Consider the following 25,335-nt stretch of genomic DNA (forward strand, 5'->3'; position numbering starts at 1 on the left):
GCGAGAACGCAGAGCAAGAAAAAAGAACGTTTTTAATCTGAGCAGGAAGCCTACACTGGCGATTCAGTGTGACACTGTGATGGATATGAGTGAGTAGTGTATTTACCGAGGCTGACAGGATAGGAGAAAGACAGTGTTTTCTTCCCATCCATGTACTTATCTACTTCCATAAATCACTGCCAATGGGATGCATTCTAAATGTGGATGAGCAAATGTTGTACGGCTCAGAGTCAGGCAAATTTACTTTGACCTTTACATTTGGCTTTGGTCACAGGTGCTAAATACATACCCTGACCTTCCAGGACCTTGGCCTATTCATATTAGTCATGAAGCTTGATGCTTGCCCAGTGTGTACAGTAGACATGAAGCACAAAAACTGTCTTGTACTGAACACAAACAAATCAGTCGGTGCCATAATTGGAGAGTCAATCTGGAGTACCTTGTGTGATGTATTGTCATTAAAAATACAAAATGAATGAGACGATATTTCCTCTCTTCACGTCTCATCGGTCTACGTCTTTGTTGCTCTGATTCCATTATCCCCTGCCCGACGGCGCTCTGTGATGCCTATGTCCGTGCTAACCTTTGACTCCAGCCAGTGCTTGCAAGGTTTTGCACTTTGCCCTCGCCCATTTGACCTGTCTGAAATATACCTTTATAATTGCCCCTGTCACTATCAAAAGCACATATATGCGGGTAAAGGTTGTGGGGGGCTGATGTCTGCCCAGTAACCTTTTGGCCTCTTGTTCATCCATTCTGCGTGGAGCCAGCACAGCAGGCCTCCTGCCATCACCCACAGTCCCATACTGTATTAGTCTGCACGTCAGCATTATTGATGGTGCTTTGGAAATATTTGATTGGTCAGTCACAACCTTTGACTGGGGCAATGCAAACATAAACTCCCATATATATATATATATATATATATATATATATATATATATATATATATATATATATATATATATATATATATATATATATATATATATATATATATATATATATATATATATATTTAATTATTTGAAACGCTAAGGCAATTTCGCCATCATGCTGGGTTCCCCCTCATCATTGTCAGAGTCAGTCTCCTTGTCTCCAGTACATACATATTACGTACTGCATTATGAGGTCGTCAATCCCACATTGGTGACTCAGTCTGGTGTTATTGATGAACAGCACAAGTCCGACTGTGTTCGTAACATGCCTTCGTAATGTGCCTGTTAACCTGCTTTCAACTACCACACAGAGGTCATTATTCCCCAATTCTGTCGCCCTGCTATGAAGTCATCATCAATTGACTCTGTAGTTCTTTGTTAATTAACACCATTACTGCTTTTTTTTATTAAGTACAGGTGCAAAATTACCCCCATGGTTTCAAAGAAAGTGCCATCACTTTGATAAAGAAGGTGAGAAACACTGTTGAGTTCTAGAAATAACTTGTAGCAAAGGTACTGTCTGTCTCTTTCTCTCTCTAGTTGTCAACAAGAGTTTTCAGTCAATGTTAAATGTTTGTTTATCCTTTCATTCATCAATTATATGCTTTTTGTGTTGTTTTCTGCTTGTACAACTGCAATTGTTTTACATTAAGAATATTTTTGTTAATATTTTGGGTGTCTGGAACAGATTAATTGGATTTACATTGTTTCCTATGGGAAATATTGTTTCAGTTTTTGTCCAATTCTTTTTTAGACAGATCCTTTGGAACGGATTAATAACAAAAGCTGAAATAACACAGTATTACAGTCCACTGAGTCCTGTAAAGAATCATACATTAATACAATTAGTACATCAAAAACATTTTTTTCTTTGCACTGTGCAATTTTTTGCAGTCTAATTGTATCAACATTCCTCAGTGGATTGTGTGACTGGATTGTGAATTTTTACTTCAAGCTGTGCTACAGCTGTGATGCCATGGCATTGCTCAAACATAATAGCACCTACCATGTCATAGTCCTCACTTCAGTTCTTTCGTGGATATTTCAACTCAAAACCACCATTGATGAGTATTTATGTGAAAGTTCAGAGAAAATTGCAGTTTGCAGATTTACACATTAAAACTTTTCCTGTCTGTAAGCACATGTATTTTTCATGCTGGGTATGTGATAGAAAGGCAGCGAATATATCTCAGCTGAAATTTGCAACCTTCTTCTTAGTGTTTTTGTAGAGCATTTTAACAAGAGTCATGATGTTACCATGTACCCTGGTTTACAATGGACTATGTTTCAACACTGATATCTGATACTAGAATACCCCGCAGGGCAGCCACAACAAATCGACAATGGATTAATGGATCTGGTCCTACTCATAAATCTCTTTCGGATTGGAAAGCGTTTGAGGACAGTCTGCCTGTAGTGGTGTGCTTAATGTTACCGGCAACTTGCATTTCGCATCGTTCAAAGTAGTGACAGGCTAGTAAAGATGTGGTAGCATCTTATGTCTGTGTTAAATCAGCGAATGTCAGGAATGTTGGATTGTTAGCTTACCATGCTGAGAGCCATAACACCATTGATTCATTGGTACGTATTAGTCCAGAAATTGCTTTTGCAGAGCTCCTTAACGCACTGTGCAATAACATGCAAAAAAGTGTTGTCCAGACATTGCCCTTATTCATCAGCATCAATACTTCCCTTCAACCTCCTGTGCTTAGGCCTTGCCATAGATCACAGTGGTTAACGGTTACCTCGTTCCTGTAGGTGTGTAGGGAATAGCACTAACCACTTCCATTACTGGAGAGGACCGTTTGACCACCCCACCCCTGACAGTGCTGTCATTACCCATCCATTGTGAGGCCTGAGAGGAATGGGTAAGTACGATAGACTTATGGCTCAGTTGGAGAGGCCGTATGGTCTCTTCCGGTTTAGGGGTAGAAGAGAGACAACAATGTTGAAGCAGACACCAAGGGTGAATGGAGAGGCCCCTCTTTACCCCATTTCCACCATACCAACCCCTGACGTGTGCGTGAGTAGAGTGCATGCTGTAGGATAGGGAGGGTCATTTGGTGCTATTTTTACAAGAAATGGGTTGATTTGTCTTAAGCCATTACCGTCTATTACAGCTGCAAGACTTGGTGGAAAAGGTGGGAAACGGCAGACGCTGGCATTCTGCCTAAAGAGAAATCAATGAAACAAATTAATCCTTCGCAGGCTGCGGTGACACAGTAATCCATCATTCAGGGGGCGCTTTTACGCACTGAATCAGTGAGTGAGGCAGGAGGATGGAGGGACGGGGGGGTCGGAAACAGGGGGCTGGGTGCTTGTTGGTTGAAAAGGGGTGGGATAAAGTGGGACCGGTGCCCTGAGGGATGAGGGCAGACATCCACGCTCCAAAACACAGCTGGAACCGTGGGTGGTGGCAGAGAATCAAGGAGCTTTGAGCGCCCTTTTTTTTTAAACGTCTTTCTGATGCCTGTGGACATAGAGAAGAGGAAGCAAAGCAAGGGACATAAACATGAGAATCTGCTAATGGCGTCATGGCTATAACTTACACATTTGCCTACGCCTCTCTCCCATTTGTCGTTAACTTCCTGTTTCAACTCCAAGCTGATTGCTGACACTTAGTGTGTTTGCAGTGCTTAGTCATTTATTTACACTGCACATGTATAGGCAGGAAGCTGACCATTAATGCTAAGACAATGCTTGAAAGTGAAACTAGGGAAGAATGCAGAACATAAAGCCACCAAGTGGTACCATTCAGTTCAACTTGCTATAGTACTGTTTGTACCACACTTGTGTTTCCTCCTTTTTCACTCAGCGGCAACATCAGCTATGTAAAAAACATAACATTGTAGCAGCGCGACAGTGTACCAGAAGAAGCAGACATGCAACCTAAAATGTCTGAGAAAACAACAAAAAATTGCTAAAGCAAAAAGAATAGCCATAATCTGCACCATTGCTCAGCACATTAGAGCTCAGATCCATCTGTGCTTTTGCATCATGTGATCAGCCACCCTGAGAGGAAACATTCTTGACCGGGTCAAGATCCATGTTCAGCCATGTGTAGCCACCAATGGCTCCGGCAGCAGCAGACATCAAATGATATACCACAATTCAGATCAAGGAGAGGGAACAAAACACATAGGCGTGTTATGTAAATTATGTTTTTATTTGTGTTGCAGTGCCTTTTAGTGCAATTACATAATTACAGACGCATGTTCAAGCATCAGATACAGACTTCTGTTTGTCCTGTGAGTGTTTTTGTTTTCATAGGTGAAGCTTTGAAAGGAAGGGGGTTGACATTTAGCCAACCAAAAAAAATCAACCAAAAGCCATGTCATCATAATATAGGTTCAGCCACTTACCTTAACTTGCTTCCTAGTGAAGAACAACATATTTAGAGTGTTCAGTAGTCACAGGTGGTTGCACTCTTTTGGTGGCTTTTTAGAAAATTAGAGGAAAAACGTGACAAGGAAGATAAGCAGAGGGAGAGAGGAGGAGGTACTGAATGTGCGGGGAACTAAAGAGGAAGAAAGGATGAGGTTGACATCAGGCGAAGATGGGACAGCCGGGACGAGTGGTAAAATGAGAGAGAATGGTCAGGGATGGAACAGAGAGGCCTGTGAAGGATGGGGGAGGGGGCTGTTGTGGTGGTGAAGGATGATGTGTAAGGATAGAAAAATGTGGGGATATTGCAGAAGAGTGGATGGTGTGAGGGAGGCAGAGTGAGAAATGTTGCCGGAAATGCTAGAGCCAGCAGTGTGTGTAAAAATCACACTGCAACATTTCTCATCCTTGACATCACTGACAAGCTTTTCACACACACAATCACATAGTGTGCTTGGCCGTAATATCCCAGTCTCTTACACAACCCCCTCAACCTCTTCCAGATCATGTTGTTTTGTTTATTTAGTTTAGTTAATTTATTTTAGCTAATGCTGTAATTCTTAATTCCAAATATTGTATGTATGTGCAGTTTACCACATTAAATCCAATAAAGCCCGATTCATAAAAGACACACAGTGCAAACGCACCAGTGTGTGTGTGGGAGGGGAGGTCTTATGCGGATATGAATCGAGTGGAACAGGACAAGATTGTTGTGGAATGTTTGCAGTTCTGGCCAGAACTCTGCCATCTCATTTGTCAGGATTTGACCTCAAACTCTGAGGTCAGAAGTCACATGGAACATCTGAGGGAAGCTAACTATACACACACAGAGAGAAAGATGCAAAAACACAAACATGTACGTCTCACCTTCATCATTCTCACACATAATTCAACCTTGTGTGCGCCCTATATTCATAGATCATCATCAATATCCACCCTTGTCCTTTTTAGTTTATTAATACAGTTGATTAATACAGACTGTATTGCACAATATATTATGTTAGCATTACAGCATGATTGCATTCTCTTTTAAAAGGAAAGTACTTGTTAATCACTCAAGTTACGTGACTAGACCATATTTGTATAATCACAATATTATATTCTCACCAGAGCACACACACACACCCACGTTATATCTAATACAATGAAAACGCACTATATTGATGGGAGTATTGATGGGGTTTTGTGATTATAAGTTACAGTGATGTGGTACTGCATCATACTGAGAACTGTATAATAATTTGACTCTCATTTTGCGAAATCAATTAATCAAAATATTATGAACATACTGTAGTATGGTGCAGTGCAGTTTTATATGACTGCAGATGATAATCACAATAATTGAAACAATATTTTTCTAGCAGTGTCGATCCAAACTGGACACAATGGAACCTCGGTTAGCATCCACTGCGGGGACCGTGTTTTTTGGTTAACATGGAAAATTTACACCATAATTCTGTCTTGGTTTACTTACATTCTCTTGTTATTTACAATATGTTGCACGTCTTGTCATGTTGTTAATACACTGCATAAGCCCAATAGTGTTCTTAATGTTTTTTCATCACACATTTACATTATTTCTTATTGGAGAAATGGATTAAGTTATCGTCCTTTTCTGTTAAGAGTCAACCTTCTGGAACAAATGAAAGACCCTAACCAAGGTTCCACTGTATTTTCTTTTCAGTTTTTGCACTGGATCTCATTTGATTGTGCAGGTGCTTATAATATTATGGCCGGTTGAGATGTCACTACAGACCCACTCCACCATCCCATTAGCTCACAGCTCACAGCCATGAAGTGCATCTCGCCCCCATGTTAGTCCTTGCACCACACCGACACATCCCGCCGCGCTTCAGAACGCCGCGCCGCCACGTTGCTCGCCACCTGTGAGCAGACACAACACATAGTTGGAAGCAAAGGGCAAGGTGAGCAGATAGTGGGAGCGTGGGTGGCCAAAATGGTCACACACACACAGCAAGTAGATCGGGTTACATTTGGACTTACTATGAAAGCTTGAGTGTCTCTCCTCCGTACGGCCTGTAAAATACACACTCTTAATGAATTGTTTCAACACACCTGCGCCTTCCCTGCCGTTACATTGTTGCCATTCTTTGGCCAGACACATCAAAGAGCTGCATGTGAATAATTTATCTTAAGAGTTTCCATTGATAAGGTCACAGTCAGCCGACTTTGGACACTAAACACAGGCAGGCCACCTCCACATCCCCGTCTTACACATGTGCCCTCACAAAGGAAAATACAAACTCAATTTTGCCATCCGGTGTGACAGTAAGTAATGGGGTGTGTTTTCATGTGTATTTTGAAGTATTAAAAATAGTTAAAAGTACAACTGAAGCCACACATAGACTTGTTGATGACCATTAGATTGTCCAGGTTTTGCCAGTAAATCTATAGATTATCAGTGTGGGCCACTTGCATCATTTTAATTGCTATTTCTTTTCCAGGAATATACTACACTCTGCTGAAAAAAAAAAAAATTCTGGACCCTGAACTACACTTGTCATGGGTGTGCTCAGTCAGTCAGAGCTCCATCTCACTCATGGTTGAGCTACACTACATTTCTAATTAAGCTCCTGCTGCGTGTTGGTTTAGGCTGGTAAATGAGGGGTGGGGCGTGCAAAGGGGCTTTAGAAAAATGTTAGACTAGTGATGTCGTTACTCAGCTCAAATTGAAACAATCAAACATGTTGAGGCAAAAATGTGGATGAAGTCATCCCCTTTGTTATACAAAGCACTTAGATTTCTCATTAAAGTTGCCATTCATTTTGATTACTGCATTCCAAAATTACAACAACGTCAGGAATATTATTTGTCTTCTTAGGTGTTCAGTAGTAGTATTTAAGTAGTATCTCAGTGTTGTGCGTGCTTGGTGCTAATCTGGACTACTTTGTGTGTATAGCTGTATTTCTACTGCGTTGTAAACTAATGTGTGGATGGGATGAAAGGTAATCTGCGTGCAGAATTCCTAAAGCTCCCTTATCCTTGTTGAATTTCTTGAGAATTCCACCTTTGCCCTCGGGTTTCCCGTAAAATAAATGACTTGAAGGGTGAGATGCCTTCACATCAGGCACCCCCGCGTTTTGGCCAAGCCTTTTTTTTTCTAACTGCACTTTAAACGAGGGCAAACAGGTATAAGGCTCAATTTAATATATCCTATTCTTGAAGGCTGGTGATTCACTTAATATATTTTTTTATAAGAAAAAATATTTTGTGCGTTTACATTTACCTTTAAATAGTGTTTTCTCTAACCACTGTGGTGTGCTCTATATACGTGATAATCTTATATCTTATTAGTATGTGAAGTAATTATAGTGAGTGAGCCATAAAGTGTAAACGACTGTCCCACTAACTTAACCCCAAACTCAAACCTAATTGACAAAGACGTTGTTATTATAGCCCTCAAATAAATTGTGTAGCAAAAAATAAGTAAATAAAATATATTTTCTTTAATAAAGAGTAACTATGAGGTTATGATCTGTGTATATGTTGTTGTATTTTCGTTTCTTGCAAGTGCCCATTTTCTAATTAGTGTTGTCGCCTGTTAAATGCTGCATGTGGTGTTAAATATCCGCACTGCACTACTCTGACCACTGCTCGTTTTCCATTAAGGGCGATTAGATGATGTCTTTTGAAAGTTGCTGATCCATACAGGAAGGAAAACAAAAATAGAAGCCAATGAATAAAGGGGGGGTTTAAGTGAACACTTCCCCTTACTTTTACACCAATCTGAACCCCAGAGTTGAGATTTAGGCAAATGGAAGAAACCTTTTTTTTTTGCACACACCATACAGAGCTTGGTGGTGTGTTCATTCATGGAAAATTTTGTTTGTAAAAAATTACTTTGTAATTGCATTGTTAATGATCAGTATTTAACCACTGTGAATTTCATAAAGTTAACATAAAATAAAATCAAAAATACGACAAACCAAGTCTTCTAAAGACTAATTATACTATTATTACTCTGTTCTATTCACTATATTTATCATTTCACTTTATACTCACTTTACTTTGAATTTGTCTTACAAAAATATTTTTTTTGCACAAATGAAACCAAATGTATGTCATAAGTATTTACTAAATTAAATTATTTTTTTTATTAAGATTAAAACAAAGGATAAACTGCATTGAAACGAGTTCATATTTCATTAAACTTCTTAATGCTCTAAATGAGCTCCAATCATATTGAAAGTGTTTGATATGCTGGCAGCTGCTATAGTGAAGGGGGTCAGCTTGATGTGCCCCCCATGCACCCTCTTGGATGTGCAAATGATTATACATCCACCACCAAGCATTGCATTATATTACTTATAACACGAACGTAATTGCACGCAATCAGTGGAATATGATGAAAATATGATTAATAAATAGCGATATAGAATTGTCCAAAACGTGTTCTTGTGGTGCTTCAATTGGGAAGGGGGTGGGGGCTGGTGGTGGGGGTTGGTAGGCTGCACCCGTGACCTTAGCGTCTCCCCTATATTGCTTGTTGTCTGTCAGCTATGTTAAATAAACCCAATATTATGTCTGAGCATCAATGCATCATCAGGGATCTGACCACAACACACATCTAACTTTTTAAATAATAATTTAATAATTTAATGTTTAATAATGCATTAAAATATTCATTATATTTAAAATTAAATATATTACGTTTCATGAGTGATTGATTTGCTTGAATTACTAACAACTTCATCAATGTAAACATGTATTCGTGAAAATACTATTATTGTCCTTAAATGACTTAAGATGAACTCCTTTGAAAAAGGTAAAATATTATATAGCTTATACACAAACAAGGACTTCTATCATCCCATTTTAAGTTACCGTAAATGGTTCATTTGTGCACAGTGCAGCGCACTTGGCCATGCACGGTGTTCAAATAGCACACATTTGTACTCCCTGATCAAGCTTTTAATGCGGTGACACTATCTCGGAGTGCTATCGATCTTTAAGGACAAATAACCTAGCAGGTGAGGTGCGCCAAAAAAAAGCAAGGCTTCAATGTTCCAGAGGGGTGCACAAGGTCTAATAGCTCCCCGACTATCTGGTGTCCTCATCGGGAAGACAACCGACAGCGCAGCCAGGGTGGTGGTTGATAATGTGGCGGGAAAGAGGTGCTTGTCCGCGGGGTTTAAAAGTTGTGCAGCAGGCGAGATGCATGCAAGGTTGAGGTGCGCGTTCTTGCAGCCGATTTAATGAAATTAGCAATTAAAGGCAGCATGCGTATTAATAAATGTAATACTTGCCTTATGTCTGTTTGTTTCGGTGTTTGTCTGCTCCATGCAGACCGCCATCGCCGGTGCTTCTTCCCTCAATGCCCCGCTGTGGTCCACTTTCTCCCTTTTTCTTTTCCCCACAGCTCTGCTCCCCATTCGCTGCCCCTCTCTATGTGCTCTCCTCCTGTCCTGCATGCGAAGCCCCCTTTTTAAAACTCCCAATCTGATCTGTGGAGTTAAATCTTAATGATACACTTGCATGGAGTAAAAAAAAAATCATTGTCCGATTTAATCTTATTGGTTTCACCTTTTCAAAGAGCTGCAGACATGACCGGGGAGTTTTCATTGGAGTTGTCCGAGACAAGGAGAGAGAGCTCTCTTGTTGGAATACTTTAAAGAAAGGGGAAAAACAACCCATCCCTCCTATGTGCTTCCAAAGGGGTCACTTGCATATTGAAGCTCCATTTATCTGCAAATATGTCTGCACGCTTGAAGTATTCTATGCAAGGACTCCCATTTATGTTTAATGAAAACTGATAGCATACTAACTGATGCCTTTGCAAGGTGCATATGTGTGTTCAATGCCATTTCTTTGCTAGCCTACAATTAACTTGTTCAATATAACCTCTGTATCACCATTATGTACCACTGTTATTCTTATTCATTAATGAATAGCTTCCAAGTCTGATAAGCAAGATGTTTATTCCTCACTGTTCTGCCGGAAGCTTTCAAAACAAACTTTATGCAATTAAAAATCCATCTTTAGTGGCGTTTGCATGCACTTCTATGGAGGTTGTAATTGTACAATGTACGCTAGATGGCAGCGCGATCCATTTTTTCCCCCCTCACAGAGGGAGAAAGCCTGCAGAAATCCTCACACAAAAAGCCGGAATCCCCATGCAAATTCCTGAAATAAGTTCACATCACTTTGAATGAGGATGATTATTAAGACATAATGTGACACCGGCTATGTGATTGTGCACAAGAAGGGACCCGGCTAATTGCTGCGTGTGCCTTTTTAATTTTTGTTTTTTTCTCTCTCTCCGTTCCGATATATGTGCATGCTATGAATGTAACACACAAATTCAGCATTCTGCTCATTGCATCCTCTTGTTTCTGTGACAATACAATGTATACAAATGTAAGTTTTAATCAGCGAGGCTGGAGCCTTTACGCACTGCATGTACCGCAATGCGTATGCCGAAGCTCCATACATGACGACCCTTCTATAGGCATAACAGTTACATTTTGGCATGAAGTCTGTGTTTAAACTATATCCCAATCTTCCTTTTTTCCTCTTTTTTTGTTTGACAACACGTTTTTTCTGCTTTTCTATCCAGGTTTTCTCCCTTTGTCTCTTTTTGTACCCACAATAGGCGACCCGGACAAATCAGGTTTTTAAGGAAAAGGCATCGTGGTGTGAGCGAGCTCAATGTAAATAGCGTCTGTCCAAAATATGAACAAAAATATAATATAAATTGGGGGTAAAAGAAGAAGACGAGAGCCCCCAGTGGTGAGATGTCAACACTGCAAAAAATATCCACAATCATGCTTTGGAGGGTTTGACAAGTGGGCCGGAAATGATGAATTTGATCACAAAAATAATACATAACTGAAAAATATGGATTGAATCATCCTTTAAAAGAAAAATTACATTAAAAATGAGTCTTCTCATCCACGAGTGTTATTCCAAATCCGGTTAAAAATGAATGTTTTTTTTAAGAAATGAAATCTTTTTCTAAGAATGAAACATACCCAGTTATATGGACATTTTTTGCAGCACAGAGAGCAAGATGGGGACTCTAACCAATGGAGAGAGAGAGAGGGCTTGGCTATAACCTCAGCCTCCCATTCCTCGCTCGCTCGCTCGCTCTCTCTCTCTCTCCTCTCCCCCTCCTCCTCTTCCTCTTCCTCCTCCTCCTCGATGCGGGGCTCTGGCCAGTCAGTCGCCTTTGATTATCAGTCTCCAGCAGCCCCTCTCTTGGCTCCTTGACATGAGCACCATATAAGGCACAGCGATCTCCATAGAAACGTGTCAGTTTCAATAGTAGTGTCAAAGTTCACTATATACAGACATTCGCGCAGATCCCCCCGTTTCGGAAACATTGCTCTGCAGCTCCTCTTCCTTTAAAGCATTTTTGGAGCCTCTCTCTTCTTTTTCTTCTTGCATATTCTACTAGTTTTTTTTTCTTCTTCCTTCTGCTGCTGCTGTGATATCTTTTCTCCGTTGCTCCAGCTGGAGGAGAGGTGAAAGTCTTGAACGGTGTGGACTCTATTCGCTCAGCGAGAAGATGATGATGAAGATGATGATGAGCTTTATTTAAGAATACAGACGCGCCAAATCTGCAGTTTTTTTGTGTGTGTGTTCGCTCCGCTGCTCGCACGGCGACCGGTGGAAAAGGAGAAAGGAATTTATCCACCGCAGCACTTTGGATCCAGCGTCTTTTCACCACAAGAAGGTTTTTTTTATTTATTTAAATACTCGCTCATGTGAATTGCTTTCCCTTTGTGGCTTTTTTTCTATCAAAGTGCAGCTTTTTTCCCCCCCAACACGTCTGGACTCGCCTTTTCCTACAAGATTGGGGATTCCTGAATGGCTCAGTGCAATTTACCTTGGAACTGGCCTCCCGATACTTGCATATCGTGATCGGGTCGTCCCCTCCAGCCGCCCCCTTCTATTTTGAATGTATCGATCCACCTCATCTTCTATGAGATTCCGTGCAGCGATTTGACTTTGCATCCATCTTGCAAAAAAAAAAACCTTTTTCTCCCATCCACGCTCCAGACCAGCAGCGATCATTTCGCTCTACAGCACTTTCCGTGGCCGAGATATGGCAATGGTAGTTAGCGTCTGGCGAGATCCGCAGGAAGACGTGGCCGGAGGACCTCCGAGCGGCCCCAACCCAGCAGCTCAGCCGGCGAGGGAGCAGCAGCAGGCTGCGTCGGCGGCGCCTCACACCCCGCAGACCCCCAGCCAGCCGGGACCTCCGTCCACGCCGGGCACGGCAGGGGACAAGGGCAGCCAGAACTCGGGGCAGAGCCAACAGCACATCGAATGCGTGGTGTGCGGGGACAAGTCTAGCGGCAAACACTATGGCCAGTTCACCTGCGAGGGCTGCAAAAGTTTCTTCAAGCGGAGTGTACGCAGGAACTTAACGTACTCATGTCGCGCCAATAGGAACTGTCCCATCGACCAGCACCACCGGAACCAATGCCAGTACTGCCGCCTCAAGAAGTGCTTAAAAGTGGGCATGCGGCGGGAAGGTGAATATTTATTTTGCAACACTTGCTGCTTTGTTGAAGGCAGACGGCCATGAATGTGCTGTCTCCATCCGTGATGCATGCTTCTACATGGACGGAACCATTAGAGGGTTTGAACAAAGCTCGTGTATTATATAGCTGATGATTACATTTTGCTACACACTCAGCAGGCCCAGTTTATGCACCTATTGCATATTATGCACATGACCCCCACCACCCCCCTCCCCCAATGTGTGTTTATCAATATATGTACATAGTCCCTGCCATAATTCACAAAAATACTTAAAAATATGTCTGAATACAACATACACACACAGCCGGTCTCCCCCACATATCTGCCGGGCTTCATGTGCCTACTATGCGGTTTACACACACTCAGTCATGGCGCTTAACTTGCCCCTTGTCTGGTTGTTTGGCTCTGCTGCACAACTTTACAAACACGTCATGTATTTTTAGGTTAATTCATGCAAGCAGCCCCTTTTCACACGACGTGTATTTGTATATAGGGTGAGCTCTTGAGTTGCAGGTTTTATGTATTATTAATAGTCCAAAATCAATGCCAGGAATCCTTTTATTTCCAGGTGATGTTTTAGTGTGCATGAAATTCACCAAGAGCATAATTTAGAACAAGAATTATCAGTTTATGTTAGAATTAGTTTGACCACTACAACAATTGTTGCTATGGAGAAACAGCATACGTTAATATACATGTTTTAAAAAAAAATATGCACCACTAATATGAAATATGATTAATTGCAGTAAACACATTTAAATACATTTAATTTAGAATAGTTAGATGTGTGTGTGTGGTGTGTTAGCGATTACTGTGTGTACGCACCCCCTGTGTAAAAATACAATTGTAAACATTGAATGCACAGCAGATGATTATGTTTGAAATAGGCAATGTTGTGGTTGATTTTTGAAGCTGACTGCAATGCAGTCAATGCAATGCAATACAGCAGCTTCTTGTGCATGTTACTTGGGAACAATGTTTGTCAGTCCTGGATGCACATTTCCTCTTTTTCTCTTTCTTTTTGTCAGCGGTTCAGCGAGGACGAATGCCTCCAACCCAGCCCAACCCAGGCCAGTACGCGCTGACCAACGGGGACCCCCTCAACGGCCATTGCTATCTGTCCGGATACATCTCGTTATTGCTGCGGGCCGAGCCCTACCCCACGTCCCGGTACGGGAGCCAGTGCATGCAGCCCAACAATATCATGGGCATCGAGAACATCTGCGAGCTGGCGGCTCGGTTGCTCTTCAGCGCCGTGGAGTGGGCCAGAAACATCCCTTTCTTTCCCGACCTGCAGATCACCGACCAGGTGTCCCTTCTCAGGCTGACGTGGAGCGAGTTGTTTGTTCTTAATGCCGCCCAGTGCTCCATGCCCCTGCATGTGGCCCCTCTGCTCGCCGCGGCGGGCCTGCACGCCTCGCCCATGTCCGCGGACCGCGTCGTGGCTTTCATGGACCACATCCGGATCTTCCAGGAGCAAGTGGAGAAGCTCAAGACCCTACATGTAGACTCTGCAGAGTACAGCTGCCTCAAGGCCATCGTGCTTTTCACGTCAGGTGGGTCTCCCCCCAAAAAAACACGCCGAGAGCCCATTGTAGTCGTTCATGGGCCAGCCTCATGTTGTTCACAAAAGAAAATGGCTGTCAAGCAGAGCAGTGTCACAAATTGGCCTTTACGAGATGTTTGCCTTGCAGATGGGATAAATCTATCTTGTCAACAGTGTGCACTTACATGCATTTTCCTGGCAGCTCAAGTCGTAGTGTGTAAAAAAAAAAGGGGGGGGGGGGGCAAGTAAACCCTAACCCCAACTTGCATAGTTAAGCGTGCATGATCATTGTAATTGCTCACTTTCAAACGTGTTTTGTTGTTTTGAAGATGATAAATGAGCGTCCATAAATGTTCGGGACACATGTCACACAAATGTGCCTGCTAAAGGGTGACACAGTCCACCAGTGCGTGACAGCTGACACGTTTTTAACCACACACAAATGATCCTTAAGGGAGAGAAATACATTAGAAATTGACTAATATTTCACTACATTGAACGCATCACATTATTGAATGTGGATTGGTGCTGAGTAGTTCTTTCTATAAGGCGATGACTGTTTTAGTATTTACAGTAGAACTTTGTTTTGTTGGCGTAACCTACATTGGTTATACATTTATTTAACCCGAACTGCTGGAAAACTTATTCCTTTCCTCCTTTTGCGTAATTTGGATGCCTTTTGAAACTTAACTCGTGTACAATAAATACTACACAGAGAGATGAAAAGTTTAATCTCACAAAGGCCTTTTAAAAGTTTCTACGTCAGTGTCACTTTTAATTAACCAAAACATATATAATCATGACTAATTTGTGATAAATAATTATTTACCATATTACTTATTAATTCATGATTGTAATTGTGTGTATTGAGAAACATCTGTTGAGCAACTTAAATGGCCAATAATAACTTTAAACATACTATTTATTTATTTTTAAAATTATTTACTCACATTGTAATTTCTTCCAAATTGTATTATATTATGTTATGTTATGTGATAGGATCGTATATTGATATTAAATCAATTAATTAAATCTCCAGACATGTGGGACACACATGCTGTATTTAAAGACCTTAAATGACCACAAACATGTTATTTCCCTCCCCACGGAGTTAACAAAAAAAACATTTCGACATGACTATATTCGCTGAAAAAATCTATATGACAGTTACCACAGTCACGGTTATGTCTGCCAGTAGATATATTAACTTGCAATGCATTGATTTTTCAAGGCTACTTTTTGGGATTTCCCCCCAAATAAACCATTAGACTATTGCAACTCATTTAGTTGTATAGCACTTGATAGACTTCAATGTGTGTTCGTTGGGCACCAAAACAGGGTTCCTCCTGCGTGGCGTTTTGCCAGGAGCAGCGTGGATTATTCGCCTTAAATAAATAACCTCAGTGCTGTCACTATTTGATGCATAAATAATGGTGGTCGTGTTTCAACACAGTCGACTGACATCAGCCCCTTATTGACATGTACACTCAGTCTTCACTAAGCTGCATAAATGGTGGTTTGCAAGAGTGTGTAGAGGGTGGGGGAGTACGCGCGCGCGCGTGTCTGTGTGTGTGTGCGCGCGCCCTTCCATGTCAGAGTGTATTGTTGTGTGCATGGGACACAGACACAGAGGTCTGATGGAGATTTTAGGAGTGTGTGAAGCTAACAATGCAGACACATTCATCTGTATCCTCCACTATTGTTTTTTTAATCTCACCTGCATTTTATCCTACATAGCTAAAATCTCAATTGGATGGAGTTAAAGCATATTGGCTGCTTTGGCGCTAAAGGGACACTCAGCGTTAATCCAGAGGGATTTGCATACATGCTTCTTTGAGCGGGCCTCGCTAAGGTCACACTAAATCACCCCGAGATCTCAGGGTTGCCCTCGGGTTCACAAGGTTATTGTGTCTGGGCCACAGTGAGTTATAGCTCACAACTCACCAATAGGCTCAAAAGCACACCCCTAGCATCCTCACCCTTCCTCACCCTCAGCCCAGTGCTGAAATGACTTATATTAGTGGTGAAAACAGGGTCAAACAAGAACCCAAAGACATGCAAGTGTGTTCTGGTGTTCCATCTCCAGAGGAGTTCTGGTTGCTTGCGTCCAAAACACAAACCAGGCATTTCAGCAGCTCATTCTGTGACATTTTATGTCCTCTTTAAGTGACTATTGACTTTACCTCCCTCTTTCTCTTATAATAAATGTGATTGCTTCTAGCGGCCTCTGCTATAGGCTTCTTGGATTGGAAAAAAAGGGAGGAAAAACAGGCCAGAGTGGTCTATGGAGAGAAGAGCAGCGAAATGACTTAACAGCTTACTGCAGAGTAATTAGGTCACATTACAAGCAGAGCAATTTTACATTCATCGAGGCCGTTTGGGCTTCCGTAAAACTTGAATCTCCAGAGTGTAGACATCAAGAGCACACCGGCATTTGGGTTTGAAACACCCACCTTCTGCATTTACACCCTCCCAAATCCTTTCTGTAGTTTCTTCTGCAGACTTTTCCCACATCTATTCTCATGTTACTGTAGTGTTTGCTACATATTTTTTGCTTATTCAGATACTAAAACTTACTGTGGGGTAGCATGTTTATGCTTTGGACGTCTTAAAGTCAACAATATGTAAAGGAGGGGTGACGCTGAAAGTGCAGGACGCGTGCCAAGGCTTTTTGCGCCAATTTCATGTTCAAATGGATCATGTGGTTTCATAGATTTTTATTGGTGGAATTGTCCTGTAGTATATTGGGAATATAATAATTGTAGACAAATGTACAAATAGCACAAATTAATTAACCTGCAAATAATTGTTTTATGAAAATTATCGTGTGTTGTTTTTAATTTAACACCTCATGCACACTTTTCGCAACGTAGAGACCGACACAAAACAGGTCAGTTTGCATAAAATGCATTAATTGGATAAACGTTTTGTGACGTGTGTCGTTTTTCTGCTATCGCGTGGTACATTATAGTAAAGTTTGACACCCGGGGAAGAATCACGTGACTGAAAGCGTCTGAAAAGAGGAAAGCGTTTGAGAACCTCATTTTAAGGGACACCACTTTATACGCGGATAATGACCAGTGCGTGTGTTTTGTCTTCCCGCAGACGCCTGCGGCCTCTCGGACGCTGCCCATATCGAGAGCCTGCAGGAGAAGTCCCAATGCGCCCTGGAGGAGTACGTGAGGAGCCAATATCCGAACCAGCCCAGCCGCTTTGGCAAGCTCCTTCTGCGGCTGCCCTCCCTCCGCACCGTGTCCTCGTCGGTAATCGAGCAGCTCTTCTTCGTCCGCTTGGTAGGTAAAACTCCTATTGAAACCCTCATCAGGGATATGCTATTATCCGGGAGCAGCTTCAACTGGCCTTACATGTCCATCCAATGATCCTTATATGACAAAAAAAGAGAGGAAAAGGACCAAAATTCAGCACCCACCCTCCTCTATGAAGACTATATTAAGACTTTTTCTCACAAGTTTGGAAGACTTTTGCACCCCTCCCCATCCCCTGCAGTCTTCTGGGACTGAGATGGAATATGTACAGAAAAATATTGGAACTGGACTTTACACCTGTGTAAATCCACCCTCATCTTCAAGAACAATACTCGTCATTTTGTAAAATACTAGTCTTTATTTTCTTTTTTTTTTTTGTAAAAAATACAAATAAAATGAAAAACATCGTATGCGCAGTAAGAAAAAAAAAGAATCAAGACTTAGCAGGAAATAATGTTTCCAAGCAATTATAAGAATTTGTCCTGTGTCTATGTACCTCTCTGTTTTGTATTTTTTCTGGTTGTAAACCAGGCTTTCTGTGATTCTATACTAATAATTTTTGATATAACCTTTTGCTTCTTATAATGAGTGCGGTATATGTTGTCGAAGCTATGTTCTCCAAGAATTAAAATTGAAGTGAGAATTTAAAAAAAGAGAAAAAAACAGGAAAAAAAATAAAGAAATTTAGACAATAAGAAACAAGTCTAATCGCTATGACAATATCACCACTGATGGTTGAACTTTTTTTTTTTTGGTTATTTTTCCCCCCAACACAATGGACCTGCAACTACAAACTGACCCCTTCCCTCCCAGCCCACCCCCAGGACATTTTTACTGAGAGGACATCTGGGGAACCCCCCACAAACCCCCCCACCAACCACCTTACACCCACCACCTCCCCTCCCTCGGCCATGAGTGCGATCATCAGTCAAAGAGGAGAGACATGAAAAATCAAAAAAGCACTTTTAATATATCATTTCAAATACATTTTTTTTCGTCTTTGGAGAAAAACATTGTTTCTTGAATTTTATTGGTTGTTGCCTTCAATTTGCTTACTCCATGATGCAGCTTTTTTTTTGCAGAAAGGCTCGGTTGATGATGAAGTTGTGTGATGGTGACTGTACTATTAAAAGACAAATAGGCAACGATGTCTCGTTCTCAAGAATTTTCCTACACCTGTACTAGTTTGTCTTGAATGCAGCCTGATAGTGAAATGTAACACGACTACTACAGAAATACTACTGATAAAATAACATTGGTATAAAAATACTACATAACACATCATAACTTTATAAGGATCCTACAGTTCGCTGTTTAAAACCACAGCCGCGATCTTACATGCCTTAATATTGACGTGGGCGTCTCTTGGCATAAAAAAGCCACAAAAAAAGGTTTTGGCCCTGCTGCAAAGCTGCTGTGATATGCGTGATCAATGTGGAAAATGTATTTTACAGCATGTAAGCCAGTCGATAGAGAGGCGGGAGGGGTGATGATGATACATTGTGTGGGAATAGAGACGAAGATTGAGTGTGTGTGCGTGTGTTTTTGTGTGTTGTCCAGAATACCTCCGTATAGAGGTGTGTGTGTGTGTGTGTGTGTGTGTGTCTGTGTCTCATTATTGTGGACAAAACACTATAGGACCTTGTCAAGACTGAATCGCATGTCCAAGTTATAAACTCGCATTGGAAAGTAGCAAAAAGCAGATTTGGTGCTTCTTAATCATGACATTTCTTGCTTATGTGTGTGATGACAGGAGGACACGTGAATGCATCACGGTGTGATGTATATACAGTGCAATAGAAGGGAGGAGTCATCACTTTCATGTGTGCATTGGTCGTCTTATTCTACATAAGGCGTGTAGGTGTATATGTTGATGCTTCATAAACCTTATCCTCAGTTGCTCCCTCACATGAATACACTTTATGCGTGACGTCATTATGACCTTTGGGCGTATTAGTGCATTGTGTGTTGGTTGTGGGTCAAGTTCACTGATGAGTGACGTTTCTGCAGGTTGTATACCTTTTAGTTTTAACTTGTTCGTTTGGTTTCAGCTTTTTATGGGTGATTTATTGCAGAAAAATAGAATGTAGCGCTAAATGAATGCTCAAAACTACAGTGGAATTATTTCTGTTGGGTTGCATGTGGGACTAAATGTTTGTTTGGCCTGAAAAGAAGCATGACAAGAGCCCATGCAGGCAGGTCGTTGTCGTTTTATGTAGCTGTGCACTAAATGGTTTGCTGGGTTATTAAACGCAGCGTACAGCTGCTTGTCTGACACATAATGTATTCTAAATCCCTCCAGAGTATAACCATCTTTTATCCTCTCGCTGAGAGCATTTTGTTGTACAATTGTTACACTACGGGCTATATAAAGCGAGCTGCAGATGAAATAGTGGCATGTGTTGCTAATTAACGTTTTTGTATGGACAAAAACACACTAGGATTCGAGGAAAACGATTAAAATGTCTTTGACGTCACATATCTGCTATATTTAAAACACGTCAATCATCATTATATGTTGCTGTCAATACCAAAAAAATGCAATTATATAAAAACAACTGTGCAGGTCCACTTTTGAAAGTTTAGGAAGCTGTGGTTAAGAAAGTGTTAATCCAGAAAAAAAGTTAACCAAGCATTTAGCTTTGTCTGGTTTCATTCATCAAACCACAAGTGGAGGACTCCCAACACCAGGGACTATTTGTTTGCTTTTTACGCAAGCAGCTGGGTGCGATTTCACGTTTGAGGTGAGTGTCTGAAAGAGGAACATTTATTATCCCAATATGTCAGCGCGGCGGACCCAGGACGTCTTCCTTTCCGTTATATGTCATCTTTCAGCTCACTTTTGAAGCATTTTTTTACACACAAGACGCAACAACCATTTTACCTTGATAGCATGAGATTACTTGCTCATGCTGTCTGAATAAACGTGACAACAAATACTCCTTTTTTTGTGACAACAATGTCATATCAAATAGCGTGTGGCGAGACGCTGTGTCTTGAAAACGTACTATTTAATAATATGTATGGTATGGTTTCAGAATGTCCCTGAACGCCACACAAAGGACCACCCCTATATACCGTGTGCGCGTGTTAATGTTTGGGCAGGTTGCCACAACAACCTGGGAGGTTTTCTTTTCAATATATTTTTATATATAAGGTTATTTCTGAACGAGTGTGTGTGCAAGACCGTGCGTAAAAGCGCGCACTCACCATCATGCAGCCTGGATGTGTGTGTGTGTGTGTGTGTCAGTGTGCATGTGTGTGTGTGTGCGCGCGCGCGCAGAGAGAGCAGATTGCTGTGTAAGCGGATCCTTTTGTGTTGATTTAGGAAGACGTTTGCTGTATATAACGTTCAAGGCTGATAATATCATTGCCTGGCCAGATAAATAAAGCATTGGCCAAACCATCGGGTCAGCTATCGATCCGCTTTCTCTCCCCGAGAGAGGCGGAGGATGGTGGGAGAAAGGGGGAGAAAAAGCGAGAGAGCCCACTCATTAGCATTCCACAGCCATGGACTAAACGCTGACAACTAACAGAGATATCCAGCTTCACACCGCTGCATGCACTCCCTCTTTGTCCTCTCCCCTCCTGGCCCTTCATTTCTCTCTCTCATCACAGCCAACACTCTTTCTTTTCCTCCTCCCCTCTATCCTCTCTCTTCTCCTTTTTTTGCACCAATGGGCCCCGTGCACAAGAGCCAGAACCTCCCAGAAGAAAAAAAATGAGGAGGAGGAGAGGAATGAGAAGGAGGGGTGATGTTGTAAAAGCTGTGCAGAAGTGACAGCGCTAAGCGCAGCGGATTTAGTCAGGACAGATACAATTGTGTGTGTGACTTGACAAAATAGAAGGCGGGAGACGTTTTGAATTGAAGCTGCCATTGTGGGTTGTTTTAAAGCACTCCCACCCCCAGAAAATAAATAAAATAAAAAAAAGAGAAGGGGATTTTAACCGGTCTGTTTACTCCAGGAGTGACAACTTTTGACGTCCAATGGGTGGGAAACTAATGCGTAATAGTGCAGGTATAAGCACATATTAGACGGATATAGTCAAAGGATTATTCTATTTAGAAGCAACTAATTAAATGCATACATGTATCACTTAGAACATAACATGTAAAAAGTGTTTTAATGTGTACAATTAAGATTATACGGCCATGTTGAAAATGACAAACTGACACCCTCACCCATCTTATGCATTATCTGAATGTTAACAAATCCTTTACATGTTTGCACGAGTAGTAATACGTGCAGCAGCAATGACAGCTGTTCATCTCACATAGTAACTTTTTTCTAAAGTTTGCACCCCCCCCCCAACCACTCCGCCCCCCACCTCACCTCCTCCTGCAGTGTCTGTCCTGCTTTGTTGCTTTTTAAAATATGCATGTCTCTCCGGAATGCCAGTCACGAGTCTAAACTGTGTCCCAACCTCCCACATGATGAAATGACCCCCCCAAACCCCCCCCCCCTTTTTTTTAAAGCGGGCTCAAAATGTCTCAATCTTGCACTCTTCATCTTCGTCTCGTTTGAGAACTATAGGGTGCTGGACACAGACCCCTTATAGCAACCATACTATTATTGATAATAGAGTATTAATAAAGGACATTCGGAAAGCTGAGGATGGGTGGAGATTTCTAGCAGGAGAAAGTAAGGCTCTTTATTTTTATTATTCTAATTTTATTTAGTCTTGATAGTGCATGCATGTGCTTGTGTGTGTGCTTTGTATGTACACACACCAGCTTGAGAGTCATACGGGATGTAAGGACAAGACTGATGTGTGTCTACCGCTGTGCACCCCAAAGGTTAATAAAAATACATTAAAAACGTGTGCATGTGACGCAATAATGTTGCAGCGGAAGTAGAGCTTTTCTACACCAGAACGTGATGACGTCAATTCAAAAACAAACACGTGACTTAATGATGTCCAATGAAGAACTTCTAAAGGTTCATAGAAATGTTTATTAGTATATTTTTAAGGTGTGCAACCTGTTGACGTCCTAGTAACGTCCCATCCCAAAACATATGGATTGCTCATTAAAGGAGTGATTTGAACTGTAGCAATTAGATAAAAAATACAACTAATTATTTGGCAGTATATGATAAATATTGAATTATTTTTTGCATGGTTAATTATATATCTTTTTTATTGGGGGGGAGAAAGGGGAGGAATACATTTCAAACAATTTAATCTACTGTTTTTCCAGATAGGTGGTTTTGGTGAATTAATATGTTATGAGGGGAAAAAACCCACACAGGCCTCATTCATGCTCAGCCATCTTTGTTCCAAGCCTGTGAGGCTTGTTTCAGTCACTCACTCAGGCAGAAGAATGTGTGTATAAAGATATAATCCACTGAGCCTTATTTCCTCCCTCTGGTCTCTTATCCTTGCACAATACATGCAGGTCTTGTCTCCATCCTTTAAGTGAACACAATTGCTTTTGCTTTGGATTTTTTGGGGGGTTCGGGGAGTCATTTGGGGTTTATTTGTTATTAGTTCTTTTCTGATATATTTATACTGTTTGGACAGATGTGTTATTTGGACAATACACAGTATGAGGTGAAAATGTGTTGCTCTCATAGCGTCCACTCTTCTGGGAAGACCATGTGTGGGTTTTTGATAGAAATGTTGTCCATTTGTGAGGTCAGAGGTCATGAAAATGGACTTGAATGCTGGCTCACTATGACTTTTCTAGTTTGATGACTTGGTTTGAGGCTTCAGGTCATGTTCTTCTGCACTGATGTGATGCAAGCATGCCTTTATGAACCTTGCTTTGCATACCAAGACCTGTGTTGGTATGATGAAGATCATACCAAATCAAGGAAATCTAAAGGGGAGAAGTCAACCTCTGATGGATTAATGGCTTGATAAATGTGTGTCTGTCTGTCCATTCTTCCATCCATCCATCCACCCATCCACCAACCCATCCATCCATCCACCGACCCATCCATCTATCCGTCCATCCATCCACCCATCCACCGACACATCCATCCATCTACCGACCCATCCATCCATCCACCCATCCACCGACCCATCCATCCATCCATCCATCCATCCACCGACCCCTCCATCCATCCATCCACCCATCCACCGACACATCCATCCATCTACCGACCCATCCATCCATCCACCAACCCATCCATCCATCCATCCACCCATCTATCCATCTATCCATCCACCCATCCATCCATTTAGTAGTTTACCATATGAGGGAACCTCATACTTGGCAGTTAGGTTTTCCCACCATGTCCCTTTCAATCCACCCTCTTTTTCCCATCACTCAGCATCATCCATCAACATTTGTGTTGCTCTATGAGCGATGGCACATAAGTATTCTACATCATCAACAATGGGACGCACGGGTTGTTTTTTTTCTTTTTTACTGTACTAAAGGCTGTATTGTCTGTAGAAACTATAGATCATTGTACTATGGTGACGTCTGAGGTGATCTTCTTTTGATTAGTTTGTGCCCTCTAGTTTTATTTAAAGCTCTGTAGCTCCCCATTCACTGTGCTCAGAGCGCTCCACAGTGGACCTGTCTCCCCATGGTTGCGCACTCCTTTGTGGCCCCCACATACCGCCGCTATGACTATAGAACACCCCCTCCTCCTCATCTCTCTTAAAGAAGCTCTAATCTGAGCCCAGTAGTGAAAATGTGGCCGCGTGTGTTGTGTGTGGAAGAAGAAGAGTGAGTGGGGGTCGGGAGGAAAAAAACGGGGGTGAGAGTAGAAAGGAAGATGAAGAGGAGGAGGAGGGTGGCAGCACGGAGTGGTCCTCTCCCTCTGCTGAGTGACACGACCCCTCTCCTCTCTTCAAAGGCCAAGCACAGATCCACGCATGCGCATCTCATTTGAATGGAGAGTGCTCGGTGGTATTTCCCCACATAGAAATAAATGCAGCGATATTGGATTCAGGTGGGCATTCAATGGTCTCCATTTCTGTGCATCCACTGTTATATTTGCTTCAAGACCCCCCACTTCACTCCACGCCACTCATGCACACCCCACCACCACCTTGTCCAAATTCATTTGCATCCACTGATGATATCAGTAATGAATAGCTGGCGCTGTGTGATGCAGTTTTGGGGGTGGGGGGCGGTGGTGGAGGTCTGTGGATAGAAGTGGACCAGAGTGGACACGGCCCTGAAAGGTCAGCCGTCCATTCATGTCGTGGTGGTAGTGGGGGGGCTGGGATGGAACAGAAGTGTGGTTATTATTTGGAAGAAAGAGAATCTGGACCATAAAGCTTGTCATGTTAGAATAATAATCAAATAAAAGTGCCGCCACATCGTCAGAGACTTATTTTGGGGTCCAACGGAACCACAAATGGAAGGCTGGGTGTCTTAAAGAATTGCAAATGTTTTCCACCCACATGAGTATTCCATTTTATTGTCTAAGTAGAAAATAAAATTTAAATTAGAGGACTTTGGTGTGTGTATTTAATGTACAAAATAGAATCATAAAATTGAACAATCATCAGTATCCACAGGAGAAGTTTTCTTTTGTTTGAACAATAATTATTATTGTATGAAATCATCTAATGCTTTCTCCTGTTATGTAAAACACACTTTTAGCACGAAAATGAGGCGTGTCACACTGACTAAAAGTGTCAAACTTATGACTCTGATTTAAAAAGGGGTACTACATTGTTGATTGGCAGGATGATTAATACTTCTACTGACATAACTGCAAGTATG

The 25,335-nt window shown here is 41.7% G+C and overlaps 1 protein-coding gene across 1 annotated transcript; it reads left to right on the forward strand.

Annotated features, from left to right (window-relative positions):
- The first annotated feature begins 11,456 nt into the window (after window positions 1-11,456).
- Window positions 11,457-18,793, forward strand: nr2f1a (nuclear receptor subfamily 2, group F, member 1a). Its single transcript, XM_058070819.1, has 3 exons — window positions 11,457-12,823; window positions 13,862-14,389; window positions 17,485-18,793. The coding sequence occupies exons 1-3, from the start codon at window positions 12,391-12,393 to the stop codon at window positions 17,757-17,759; spliced, it is 1,236 nt and encodes a 411-aa protein (XP_057926802.1). The 5' UTR covers window positions 11,457-12,390; the 3' UTR covers window positions 17,760-18,793.
- Window positions 18,794-25,335: the final 6,542 nt, after the last annotated feature.

This window comes from Doryrhamphus excisus, chromosome 4, assembly GCF_030265055.1.
Source record: "Doryrhamphus excisus isolate RoL2022-K1 chromosome 4, RoL_Dexc_1.0, whole genome shotgun sequence".
Classification (NCBI taxonomy): Eukaryota; Metazoa; Chordata; class Actinopteri; order Syngnathiformes; family Syngnathidae; genus Doryrhamphus; species Doryrhamphus excisus.